General features: G+C 35.5%; 1 protein-coding gene across 8 annotated transcripts in view; it reads left to right on the forward strand.

The window, feature by feature from the left end:
* slc4a7 (solute carrier family 4 member 7) overlaps positions 1-14,713 on the forward strand; it is a 48,864-nt gene that overhangs the window by 13,255 nt on the left and 20,896 nt on the right. For 2 of the 8 annotated variants that reach the window (XM_082148868.1, XM_082148863.1), the window contains exons 2-8: positions 1,487-1,568; positions 4,944-5,087; positions 5,216-5,354; positions 6,523-6,683; positions 6,769-6,957; positions 8,335-8,733; positions 11,079-11,194. In XM_082148868.1, the coding sequence (XP_082004994.1) occupies positions 1,487-1,568; positions 4,944-5,087; positions 5,216-5,354; positions 6,523-6,683; positions 6,769-6,957; positions 8,335-8,733; positions 11,079-11,194 (1,230 nt within the window). Of the gene's footprint in view, positions 1-1,486; positions 1,569-4,943; positions 5,088-5,215; positions 5,355-6,522; positions 6,684-6,768; positions 6,958-8,334; positions 8,734-11,078; positions 11,195-12,499; positions 12,563-14,713 lie in introns of all 8 variants that reach the window. The other 6 variants (XM_082148866.1, XM_082148865.1, XM_082148862.1 and 3 more) reach the window with 5 other exon arrangements.

Here is a 14,713-nt window from a genome sequence, read left to right on the forward strand (position 1 = left end):
AAAATCAAATGCATTATGAATAATTGAATACACTACCGTTCAAAAGTTTGGGGTCAGTAAGATTTTTAATGTTTTTAAAAGAAGTATCTTCTGCTCACCAAGACTGCATTTATTTGATTAAAAATACAAACAAAAAACAGTAATATTGTGAAATATTCCAATTTAAAATGACTGTTTTCTATGTGAATATATATATATAGTAAAGTGTAATTTATTCCTGTGATCAAAGCTGAATTTTCAGCATCATTACTCCAGACTTCAGTGTCACATGATCCTTCAGAAATCATTCTAATATGATGATTTGATGCTCAAGAAACATTTATGATTATTATCAATGTTGAAAACAGTTATTTACATTTTTATTTCATGATGCTATGATGAATAGAAAGTTCAAAAGAACAGCATTTATCTGAAATCTAAAGCTTTTGTAACATTAAACACTACCGTTCAAAAGTTTGGGGTCAGTTAGAATTTTTATTTTATTTTGGGGGGAAAGAAATAAAATAAATCAATACTTTTATTCATCAAGGATGAGTTAAAGTGATCAAAAGTTACAGTAAAGACATTTATAATGTTAGAAAATATTCTATTTTAAATAAATGCTGTTCTTTTGAACTTTCTATTCATCAAAGAATTTTGGAAAAAAAATTGTACACAACATTGATAATAATAATGAATGTTTCTTGAGCATCAAATAATCATATTAGAATGATTTCTGAAGGATCATGTGACAGTGAAGACTGGAGTAATGATGCTGAAAATTCAGCTTTTGATCACAGGAATAAATTACAGTTTAAAATGTATTAAAATAGAAAACAGCCATTTTAAATTGTCATAATATTTCACAATATTACTGTTTTTTTCATTGTTTTTTTATCAAATAAATGCAGCCTTGGTGAGCAGAAGATACTTCTTTTAAAAACATAAAAAAATCTTACTGACCCCAAACTTTTGAACGGTAATGTATATATAATGTGTGTGTGTATAAAAATATTTTATGTATTTGGCTACAATTTATGTCGTTATGTCATTAGCTAAATAATGTGGGATGAGTTACAGTACATGACAAAGTTTAATATTTTAGGTTAGGAGTTTTTTCCAATCGCAAAATCTTAGTATGAGCAATAGTAATTGTGATCGTTGCTTTAGCCACTAATTAGCTTAATATTTCTGTGGACATGCCGTGTGTATTTCAGTTTTTAGTTACTATGTTCTTTTTGGCTGAGGTAGCAGTGCTGTCCACATGCTTTGGTTCATGTGACGCAAAATGAACTCTAGTTGTTTATTTTGTGACCTATTTCCTTCAGTTTTGTGCCAAGGAGAGCATTGTCAAAAACAATAGTCTTCAGCCCAATTACGTTATAAACTCTTAAATATTGCACAATTCTCAATTACAATAACTGGAATGGCTGCCCTTCGTGTTGCCATGGATTGATTGTTGACTCTGTGACACACATTCATCCACCTTTATCTCTTCTTCATTCAGGGCAATGATGAGGAAGCTGTTGTTGATCAGGGAAAAACCAGCTCTACCATCCACACAAACTTTGAAAAAGAGGAGCTTGAAAGTAAGTCACTCCCTCCTTTCACATAACCCCCTCCTTTATTTACTCCTCAAAATCATATGCTTTGTTTATCCTCAAGCATACCATCTGGTCTTTTTGGCACATGGAGGTCTACAGTGAATAATATCTGCGGTTATTATTCACCCCCCCCCGCCTCCTTTCTCATTGGCCATTGGCTGCCCTAGCCTTCTGCATGTGTTCTGGAAGCTTGTACATGTTGGAAAGGAGGCACTTGGTGTTTGGTCACAGCGCTTTGTCAGATCGTGAGTAAGGCAAGGAATGTCTAAAACTCCTCAGGAACTCCGTCTTAAAGTGACTCGTACATAGTGTGAGGGAACATATGACCTACATCTGGCTCTTACAATTATGGCATTCATAGTCTGGGAATTGATTCCCTTACTATGACGCCAGTGAATGAAACAAAGCTGTAAGTAGTGGCGGACCGATATGTACTGATATATATGCATTAATAATCCAATTCAAGATTGAAAAACTGATTATATTCATAAACAGACCAATTTAATGTGGACAAATGTTTTCTTTGTTATCATTAAATTGGATTATTTCTGTATTATTATTATTATTTATATGTTTAAGTATTAAATTAAATATTAGGTATTATGTATTTCTATATTCATTTACATTACAGTTCAAAAGTTTGAGTTCGTAACATTTTTTCAAGTCTCTTATGAGCACCGAAGCTGCATTTCTTTGACTAAAATACAGTAAAAACAGTTCATATTTTGAAATATTAATTTTAAATAAATCGTTTCTATTTTAATACATTTTTTAAATCTAATTTATTCCTTTTAAAAGTAGCATGTATGGGCTGTGCTGCGCTGGCCTCCCGCTCACTTTAATAGCATTACGATGGATTAGACAATTGCTCAAGATGTAATTAATTAAACTGGGGCTGCTCGGGTCATGCATTTGTGCCCTCCAGCATTAACTGCACTCTCTATTTCTTATGTAAAACACCATCTTGCACTGAACATTCCTGTTTGTTCTCTTTCACTTTCTTGTTGAAAGCCAATGTAGTTTTTAAGGGAAGTAACAGGAAATCCTTTGTGTATCATTCAGTATAATGATTTTTAAAAAGCATATTTCTTGCATTTCTTATGTAGCCGATTCAAGTTCTTTAGCACAATGAACTTAATAAATCAGCTTCTTTAGCTTCAATATCTGCTCTTTTCCATACAGTGAAAGTAAATGGTGACCTCAGCTGTCTCAGATTTTTCAAGCCAATATTTTCAATATTTTATAAATATTTTCAATATTTCTATTAAATGATTCTCTACACAAAGCTATTATGCGGCTGCAGAAAAATTGGAATATAGTGCATAAATCATATAGACTACTTTCATTGTCCTTTTTGGCTCTTGATAACTACAGTTCCCATTTACATTCATTGTATGGAAAAGAGCGTGATCATTCTGCCTAACATACTTTTGGAGTGACATGAGGATGAGTAAATGAATACAGACTCTTTTAAAAAAAAAATTTATTTTTTTATATTGCTTTAATTTATAGACCTCGGACAGGATTCTTTTGTTATCTTTGTTCATGCCGTTCTGCCAGACACATGCAATGATGTAATCGTAACAGACGTAGGTCAATGATTCATGTCATTTTGGTGCCAATTTTAGCTCTTCAGCTTCATGCTCTTTGATATCTTTATCATTTTCTGTGGTTTCCCTGCCGACTGAGTGCCTTGGCTGATTATTGTAATTAGTAAGGGGACCAGGATGGGTTTTCACAGGCGTGCAGCTCTGCACAGGGCTGTTGTTTTGTAGCTGGTGTTTAGGGGAGTGTCGAGATAATGTGGGAGGAAGGTTTAGTATTGGTCGTCCCACCTCCACCCCCCTTTCCGTATTGCTTACCGTTGAATGTGTTGCTTTGTATCCACGCCGTTACTTTCTTCTCCATCTAAATAGGGCACTGTTTTGCATGTAATCTGACTAAAACCATCTAATTGCCATTAGAGGCTTAATTTAGATTTAATGATGTGCTTTGGAGACCTTTGACCCCAGTGTGTATGGAAGTCAGTGACTCTGTTTACTTCAAGTTGGGGAGTACATGCTTTGCAGGATTGATGCACATGAGATAAGTGATTTGCAGTGCATCTATGTGTCTGGAAAATTTGCAAGATGTTTTCATGAGCTGTTGTGGCTGACATTCTCCGCTTAGACAAGCGTGTGAAACTGGTGTGTAGACACAGCAGGCGTTTACACAGACCACACATGTGTTCACACACTACCCACCCTGAAACTGTGGGCGCTCCCTGCACAAAACCGGGCTGAATGAAGTTAGGTTCAAATAGCTTCTTTTTTTTTTCTTTTTGACATCATTCTTGTGACGCATGCAGGTTCTGCTTCCCAGAAATCTACCTTCAACACAAAAACTCAAGCATGGGTGGCAGACTTAACTTTTAAGCTTTCCTTAAAGCACGCCAGAGACAGTTAAGATGTTATTTATGTCTTTTTTAAAAGCACACCGGGTTTCTTGCACAGTTTGTTCACAGTGTCATATTGAGTTTAGGAGGGTTGCTCCACAGAAGTTTGGGATATTTGTACTGGAACATCGGAGCACTTGTGTCGTTTGGTTTTAAAAATACCGGCCTCCATGATGCTAGAGTTTTCTTGGTGGATATACAGGTACCATATTGGTTATCCACCGATATAAGAGTTTTTTTTTCTCTGTATTGAATGATATGGGATATTGTGAATGTTTATTCCCCCTATTTTTACATTTAGATTATTTTGGGCATAACTAACCCTAAACCAAACCCTAACCGTAAATCTATAGTAAATACATGTAATTAATTAATATTACTTACTTATTTGAGTAAGTATAATGTAACTTCGTCACCTTAAAATAACATGCAATCAAAGTTTATGTTTTGAGAACAATTCTAATTTAATAACACTTTTAAATGTAATATTTAACAAATCTCAAATTGAATATCCAGTTATCATACTGTATAGTTAGACTGTTGTGATGCTTAAATTTGCTTTTAGGGTTTTATTTTAAAGTTGTTGTTTTTTTAGACAACTTGCTATGTCTTTACACACACCACTAAGTGCTAATATAAACCTGTGCTTATTATTAGTGGATGGAGTCCATGTGTTTTGGGTAGATCTTGTGCATCATTGTGCATTTGTTTGCAGTTTGTCTGGAACATTTTGTTTTTGCGCATTGAAATGTGGTTCAGGAAGTGCTTACTTCTGAGATAGGCAATTCAGACAACGAATAATTCAGCTTGTGTGTCTGCCTGGAACATTGTTTGTGCGTTGTATTTGGTGTCCTTTTCTTGTCCTTTAAAAGGGACTCCTCTCACATGCAGTACAGGACAGGTGGATAAAGTCTTTCTCTTTATAGGTCACAGGGCAGTTTATGTGGGTGTGCATGTACCTTTAGGAAGACAAAGCAGACGTAGACATCGCCATCGTGGTCACAAACACCATCGGAAAAGGAAGGACAGAGGGTCTGAGCGAGAGGACGGGAGAGAATCACCAGCGTACGGTAAGAATAACCGTCTAGAATGTCTCTAATTTTAATGAAGGAATGGTAATCATTTCCTGTTTATTCCTGTCTATTTTGTCTAAGTATCTTGACTCATTGGCATTGGTCTCTCTTACTCATGGCTGCAGACACTCCCTCACAGAGGGTCCAGTTTATCCTCGGCACTGAGGATGATGATGAGGAGCACATTCCTCATGACCTCTTCACTGAGCTCGACGAGCTGTCCTTCCGTGAAGGAAATGCTTACGAGTGGAAGGAGACAGCCAGGTGAGGACACAAGCCTGAGAGTGCATGTGTGTATTGGGTGTTCTTGTGTGTACTGGTTTATTGTAAACTACTGTACTATATATATATATATATATATATATATATATATATATATATATATAATATAATATAATATATATATATATATAATATATATATATATATATATATATTGGCCAAAATGATTAATTAGCTGATAATTATAGTGATTTAACACTGACTAAATTAAATAAATATATAAAGTTATTAAATGCATCATGGAATGTTGCAATAAATAAATGAGTGCAATGAAATGTAAGCATAAATAAAAAAATAAGGCATGAAATACACTTTTAGACTAATTTATTGATTGAAACATTTCATTTTGCATTGTTATTTTGTGATTATTTGATTTGTTTTATATTGTCTGCTTCACTTTATTAAAATGTGTATTTCATTTTGTAATTCATTAAGTTTTTAATTTTAAGGTGTATTTCAGGTGGGTTCATCATGTTACATAAAAAAATTATGTATTTCATTTGTTTCAATTTTTTTTTTTTTTTTTTTTGCAACATATAATTTCATTATATATTTATTTAATTTAGTCACTACATAATAAAGGTCCATTTTGAAATGATTTGCATTGGCTGATGAACAGAACAAAAGTGTACCAGTTCCAAAATGTTGTCAATGGAAAATGTGCTTCTTTTTATTTATTTTTTTATTTTTATTTTTTTATAAGCAAATTGGGGTATGAATATAATATAAAACACATGTAAAACATTTTTAATGCCCTATTATATGAACCAGTTGCCACTCTGTTCTTTAGACATGGACTTCAGCTTTGGTCTTAAAAATATAATGGTATCATTGGCCCCAAAATTTGTATTTGGACACGTTTTAAAATGTCTGAAAGTCATTGTATTTAATAACAAACTATCAAACCAAGTGGCATATATTCTGCTAACAACATAAAGCTAGACCTTTTATCACAACACTTTTCATTGCCATTTTCACAAAGACTTTAGAAGGACTTAAAAAGATAGTTTTGTATGATGTAATTTCCTCTCAAGTTCACCACAGATGTAGTTCATCACATAAACTATGAACAACCTGAACATTTGTCCACCAGAATGTGTCAAAATACTTGTCTTAATACATGGTCAACATCAAATCCTATTTGTTGCAGGTGGTTGAAGTTTGAGGAGGATGTAGAGGATGGAGGAGATCGCTGGAGTAAGCCTTATGTCGCCACACTTTCCCTGCACAGCCTGTTTGAGTTACGGAGCTGCATTCTCAATGGCACTGTCATGCTGGACATGAGAGCAAACACCATTGAGGAGATAGCAGGTAACATTTGGCTGTTAGATAAACTCTTATATCTCAGCATGAACACAATGAACATCTAAAATAATGAAGGTCTCTCTGCTCCCAGACATGGTATTGGACAACATGGTGGCGTCCGAGCAGCTGGATGAGAGTTTGAGGGAGAATGTGCGGGAAGCCATGATGAAGAGGCATCACCACCAGAATGAGAAGAAGCTCAGCAATCGCATCCCGCTCGTACGCTCCTTCGCCGACATAGGCAAGAAACATTCAGACCCGCATTTGCTTGAGAGGAATGGTGAGACCTTTTGCTGTGCTTGACTTTCTTTCTAATATTAATTAGATTCTCTTAAATCCACTGCTTATTGATCTTTTGTTCCCACTCAAAAACAAGAAATTAAGGAAAGTAGGGGTGCATAGGGTCCTTGTGCCTGTGGCCAGCTGTTGTTAAAGACGTCCGGCAGGGAGTGTATGTGACTAGATAATCCGTTTCTTCGGTGCTAAAAGCATTGGGTTTGAATGTGAAGTGCATGGTGCATTTCACTGACTGATTGCTGTGTTGGATGCATTTCCTGTCTTTACTCACACTAAAAACTTTATCAATAAAGAGCTCAAGTCATGGTGTTGTCATGGTCAAGGCCTGTTCCACAAGAAATGTGACAGAACAGCGGCGTTATACAGAAAATAATTATGGGTTACTACGGTACATTATATATTTAATTATATTTTATAAATATTTATTTATTTATATCGTCTTGATGTCTAATTTTCATGAATAGTGACATCATACGGTATTATTAAAACGTTTGGGGTCGGTAGGATTTTTTTTAAATATATTTTAAAAATAAGAATTCTCGTGCTCCACCAAGGCTGCATTTCTTACAATAAACAATATAGTAAAAACAGTAATATTATTAAATATTGTATAAAAAAAATAAAAATAATCTGTATGCTTGAATGAATATAAAGTTCAAAAGAACAGCATTTATTTGAAGTGGAACTTTGCTTTTACTTTTTAACAATTTAAATTAAAATATTAATTTCTTAATTAAATTTTTTTTAAATGTTACTGACCCCAAACTTTTGAACAGTAGCTTACATACAAATGGTGATTAATATACGTTGAGCAGAACTCAAACACCAAAATCTATTTTTAAACTGCTTGGATCATTTGGATTCAGTCATTCAGACAGACCTACTGTACAAATGTAGTACCTACATAGAAAATAATATTTCCTTTTTTTTGCTTCATAACTTGTATAGCAAAATATTATATTGATTAAATATAGTATTGGTATTACAGTAGTTGAGAGTGTTGCATTAGAAAAATTGGCTCTGTTCTGAACTGCTACTTGAGTGCTGCTTCTGTGAAACAGGCCTAGCTCTGATTCTCAGAGTTGAATGTGGGTTCGGTCCTGATTTATTATAATGTTGACGATCAGCGTGTGATGGTCATGTTTCTGGCTGTTGAATCGTGACTGATTTGCACTTTCCGTTCTTGCCGCCATCTCACGTCCTCACTTCACTCTAACCTTCCCAACTCCCTCATCTCAACATTTTTGCTTTTATTTTATTCATCAATGTTATTTTATTCCATCCGCAGTCTTGTTTACTTTGTTTTCCTCTCTTCATACTTTTCCTCATCCTTTTTGACCTCCTGCACTGGTCCCATCAGGGGAGGGTCTCTCTGCCTCCCGTCTGTCCCTCCTTAGACGTACCTACTCCACCTCCACTCCCCCCAGCTCGCGCCGTCCCTCCAGAGACTCCCGCAGTTCCCGTTCCTCCATCATTTTCAACCAGCTTCTGCCCAGCGCCAACTCCACCCCTTCTGCCACCCCTCAAAACACCCCCCCTACCGCCCACCGCGCTTCATCATCTCTCCGCTCCCCAGGACCCTCTCAGCAGGGGCCTGAGCTGCTGGTGGCGCGGGGAGAGAGAGAGGACATTCCAGAGGTCGTGGTGTTCCCGCCCGAGGAGGAGGAGGAACCGCAGTCACTGTCTCTCGCCACTCAGGATGAGAAGGTGGTTCATGACCCGAACAGGCTGGCACAGCAATTGTCCCTACCGCAGTCAGGCAAATATCCAGCCCATCAGCATGATGTGTCTCCTGCATGATACACTTGCTCAGCCTCACACTCTTTTTAGATTTGTCATGAGTGTTTGAGTCCAGAAATTACATTAAATAAGAAATTAATGTGCTACACTGTGTCCGATTATGGCACATACACTACTGTTAAAAACTTTTTATTTATTTTATTTTATTCAGTAAGATTTTATTCTTTTTTTTTAAATAAATGAATACTTGTATTCAGCATGGCTGCATTATATTGATCAAATGTTTTTTTTTTTAATCTTTCTATTAAGTATCCTGAAAAAAGTATCATGCTTGCAGCTTTGCACAAAAATATTAAGCAGCACAACTGTTTTCAACATTGATGATGATAATAATAATAAGTAATGTTTCTTGAGCAGCAAATCGGCATATTAGAATGATTTCTGAAGGATCATGTGACAGTAATAATGATTCTGCTTTGCCATCACTTAAATTATATTTTAAACCATAATAAAATAGAAAAGTTATTTTAAATTGTAATATTTCACAATATTACTGTTGATTCTTCTCTTTTGATCAAATAAATGCAGACTTTGTGAGCTTAAGAGACTTGTTTTAAAACACAAATCTTACTGACCCCCAACTTTTGAAAAGTAAAAAAAAAAAATATATAAAAAAATTTATGTATAATATAAAATGAATAATGTAAATGTAAACCTGAAATCTCTCACCAACATCTCGCTTAACTCAAACTTCAGCAGGAAAGTGTACGTGTGTGTGTGTGTGTGTTTATACATTAAAAAAGCTTGCATTTTAACCATAAAATATAAAATATATTATTATATAAATATATTAACATAAAATATTTTTAAAATCTCTATATTTTTCATTAATTATAAACCCAAATCTGCAGTCAAATTCAATCAATTTATATCAATTTAAATAATCAAAAGCAGATTCAAATCAATTGTATTAGTCAGTAAAAACAATCTGATTATGTAATACACGCTTCTTTCAACACATTACCTCCAACACTCTCCTGTCTCTTTCTGACCTGTCTCAGTCCCACTTTTCCCTCTCTCACCCTAAGTATTTTAATGTCTCCTTGTGTCACACCGTGTCCCCACAGGTTTTTCTTGAGTTTCACCATGTCCAGTCAATCAGATGATTTCAAAAGAGCTTGACTACCCATATGAGACATTTAAACTTGGCACCCCGTTTTATCTTTCCCTGAGAATGCAGACGTGTATACCGAATATCTGCAGTGCTCATGTGTTCTCTTTGATGTTTTATAGTTTTATTTTATTTTAGACCAGACTTTTAAGCATTCTTAAATGTCATGAAGTACAGTGGCCTCAAAAAGTGTTTATATTTGCACCTCTGACATATTTATTTTGTATTATTAATACTACTGTCTTGGGTTTGTTAAAAGTCTTCCACAATCGATGAGGGTTCTGTTCTAGCTATTGGAGCATATGCACACAAGAACCCAGATCAATAAAACGAATCACCACAAATTAAGAAAACTATAAAGGGTGGTAGTACCTCACAGTTGCTAATAAATGATGTCATGCTGAGGAGCAGAAAGTTTCCTGTGACACTTTAGGTCATTGGCCTCTTGGAGTACACTTCAAGTGTAAACTGAGCCTGTTGAAATGGGAGTGGGTGATGTCATGGAGTTGCTCCATGTTGCACATTGCTGCGTTCATGTTGGCAGAGTGTGCAGCTCGCGTGCACGCAAACCTCCCTTCTGAGTGCCTGACCAGGCGCTAGCAAGGAGGCAGTGACATTAAACAATTGCAATGGCTGATTTCCATTCCATGTGTTTACCGGGAAGACCATAGAAGGAGGGTCATTTTGCTCCCTTTATTTTTAAGTTGGCGTGACGTCAAGCGGCAGGCTCAGATAGCAGGAGAGCTTGTTTCCATGAAATGTCACCCCAGGCCTACACAGTTTTACTGTGCCTCTTTATGGATATTGGGAGATGTTTTTCGATCGCCGTGTGAAGCTAAAATTCTCACAGAAGCCAGGAACGGTTCATGGTGACCTCATTTAATGGTTTAGCCTTAATGCTCTCCTCAAATAAACTCATCCTGTCATTCCATAAAAAAGGTTTGATTCCTATCCAACAAAATCTGTGGGTTGGAAAATCTGAAAGATCACTTTCTAAACGTTTACAATTCAACCTTACGGCATAGCATCCACGAGCGTACACACTTCTGTGTGATGTTATCCAGAAAGCATGTGACTTGCTCTGCATGTCCACACACTAGACCACACAATAAGTGTGCAGTTAACCTTTCCTGCTCAACACACATATAACACTGTCCTCCACCACTTTCCCTTTTTTTTTTTCATCCCAACAGGTCTCCTTGCATCCCCCCAGTCGGCCCCGGGGAACCTGGAGAACAGTAAACCCAGTGAAAGCCGTATGAATGGCGCTGGTGGCAGCCGGGAAAACAGCACTGTGGACTTTAGCAAGGTGAGCTTCCTCTGCAACACATCCTGTTGTAAATGTTGTGGCTAGGCATCGCTTAAAGGAATAGTTCAACAATGACATTTGTGTCATTTATTTTCCTCATAATTTTTCTCTCTTGGCTTTGGAACATAATAGAAGATCGTGGACAGGAATGTTCATGCTATTTTCCATGCTACTAAAGTGCACAGTGACCAGGGGCTGCCAAGCTCCCCAAAAACACCAACCTAAAAACACAGTATTTATATTACACAATATCAAAAATAATTTTCAGTTCATCTACCTATTGTCATTTAACTCTTATAAAAGAAACTTGACTGTGGCATGTATCATTTCTTAATCCCAGTGATTCATAGTAAGCCCGTTTGTGAAATAATTGTTGGATGAGAAGGATTGTTTAACCTGTTTTAATATTTGAAAGCACTGTGAATAATGCTTTGTGTAATTTGAAGCACTTTTGGACTTTCAACTCTTTCTCCACCATTGACGGAATTTTCTGACTTTCCGTTTTTCACTGTTATATGGAAGGGCGCGCTATTATACATATTGCGTATATGTACACGTATACGTTGATTTTTATCCTGATCAAAACACAAGCGAAAAAGAAACTGAAACAAGCAATATTATGTAATCTTATGCATATGTAAAATAACGTGATAACCAACATTTAACGGCATATCAATCAAAACTGCCTAATGTTACTGAATGAAATGTCGACCCAGGACGAGGTATCGGATATAAATAATAATACAATACTATAACATTTTTATTCTTTTTTATTAAATACAATTAAAATTTTTTTTTAAATACAATCATTTTATTACAGTAGTAATATATTTATTTTGTTTATTTTTTATTTAATAATAATAAAAATGTAATCACAATATATTTTGCAGCCCTACAAACAAGCACAGCAAACCTGGAGCTCTTAAAAACACATTTTAAATCACAATTTTAATAGAATTTTAATAAAATATAAATAATTATCAGTTGTCCATATCAGCCAAAATTCCATATCAGTTTCGGAGGGATTGTTTTCACCACCAACACTTTTGTTCAAATGTCACAATGTAATTCGGGCTTTTCACGGAGGTTGTAAGTGTGGGATGGAGAGGTACGATTTGTTTGGACAATGGTGCAAAAAGATTTTTGAAGTGGACCTCAGGGCGAAATTTTAATAGCATTTTTTAAATGCATCAAATTACCTGTTTAATGAATGGAAGGGGAAAGTTCTGACCATAAGTCTCATGGCAAGATGGCAGGTATATTCAGAACACTGAACACTCTCCATGTCTGTCTGGTTGGTATCAGGACAGCCAATCCTCTTTTCACTGTAGTTGCAGCTCTCTGGGAAGGGGCAGCAAAAGGCCTACAGTAAGTCTTTACCCCATTATAACTGTCTTCCAGTGTGTCGTCGTCGTCATCGAGTGCTTCATGAGGTTGTGTTTGTGGCTCTGATCTTCTGTGATGTGTTCTTGAGTGGTTAACCATGTTTTGATTACTGTATTGTGTGTCGTGATAAGTGATGTTTGAAGTGTCTTGCAGTTTTAATGTTGCCGTACTTCACAATGGAAAATGCAAAAACTTCAAAATCTCTGTCCTTAATATGGTCATTTTGTTAGCAATATTCTTGTGGGATGTTAACACAGGTTAGTTTTGGGGTGAGTCCTAAATAGCGGTCAACTGATTAATTCTTTAGTTTATATGATATTATTGTAAAGTGTTACTATAATATTATGTTTTAATTTGTTAACATTAGGTCTAAGGCAGTGAAAAACTATTTTTAATGTTAATTTCAACTGTTCATTGTTAATTTATATTCTTTTTTCATAATACATCTAGATTAATGCATGCTGTAAAACCTAGAATTAGGCTTTACTTACTTCATAGAAGTATTTATTTTATGATACCGAATGCATTTGCTAATGTTACGAATTTAAAGCTTATTTTAAAGTGTCTTCAGTATTATATTATGTTGCAAATGAGTTGATACTTATTTTACTACATGTTTATTTACTTGTTTATACTCTCTAAATATATATATAAAAAAAAATTGTTTAATGTTCATTATCATTGAGACTATTAATGCTGTATTGTATTGCAGCTATTGTTGCCAGTAGGGTGACAAAGAGAGGCTCTACTTGAAGTTGCTGTTGAAACATAGTGAAGTATTGGTTTAAACAAATTCTCACGGTCATAGTTTCATTATGACAGCTTTGTTTCAAAATAACACTGAAACCCTAGACTGAAATGCGATTGAAACCTGTTTTTCAACGAATGTTCACCTGTCTTGGAAGAAGTTAGACCATGTTTTTTTGGGTGTTAAAAGTACCTGGGTTTTTCCAATAACTTATTTTCATTCTGCAATTGACCCTCAACTTCAGATGATGTCCTATTTTGTTAGGAGTTAGGTGACATCTTCCCACGTATACTGATCCTGGTTAGAAAAACGTGACTCGCTAAGAGAAAAAACATTTCTCCAGACTGAACTGGTCTACATTCTGCTGTCCTGTGGATTGTGAAATATCACTTTTCTCTCACATGTCAGTGGTTTGGTATATTAGCTGGTTGTGTAATTGTTGCTTTTGTTCATTGTCAATGGTTCAAGATTTATTTTTGTGTGTTTCATAGTGTATGTGAAGTATCATTGATAACCATGTTAAACTGGCTTCACCAGAGTTTGGCAGAAATTTAGTTCCTGAAGTCTTGAAACCTTTTAATTACTGCATGATTACCAAAAAAATAAAATAAAAAAATCACTAGACTAAACTAGTTTGATTTCCTGGTCTGGTTTTTGTAATACTGTGGAATGTGGTTTAAAAGCCCAAAGTATACTTTATGCGAGGGTCCGCGTACATTGCGGGTGATGCAAATTATGTCACCAGAATAGTACATGTGTACTGTACGTGCAGATCGCACATGTGCATTGAATTTGTTTTGCACTAATCAGTTGTTCCATAAGTTGGCAACACTGACCCGGGCCATTTAAAGAGACGGAACAACAAAACAATACCAGAGACTGCAACAACAATAGACGCCCAGATTGACGAGCGATTGTGTGAGGCTGTTATGAGATAGCCGCAACTTTAGTTCAAAAGAATACAAAGACATTTGTATTGGTTATAATTTCTGGAGGAAAAATAGCAGAGACACTTGAAAAATATGAAACATTCTTGAGTGCATGTGTCAACTGCCTGCATAATAATGCATTCAAAATGAAAAAAATATACAATCTACTTGACTTTACTGCAAAAATATGCATTCTTGCAATTCAGGAGGTCATGCTGTGACGTATATCGATCTTTTACTGGTCACACGTCTTCACGTGATACGAATGCGCATCAATTTGCAAACAAGTTTTCCAAAATTGAGCTTTGGATGCTGTGAAATGTGAAATATTCCATTGAATATGGTCTTATTATTGGGTGATACGACGGTTTGTGACTCTACCATTGGCGAAAGTGTAACGGCTAACTTGGATCATGTGTGCCTTCATAACCAATCACATTACATCCTTGACGTCTT

Source organism: Leuciscus leuciscus (assembly GCF_965113295.1).
Source record: "Leuciscus leuciscus genome assembly, chromosome: 20".
NCBI lineage: Eukaryota > Metazoa > Chordata > Actinopteri > Cypriniformes > Leuciscidae > Leuciscus > Leuciscus leuciscus.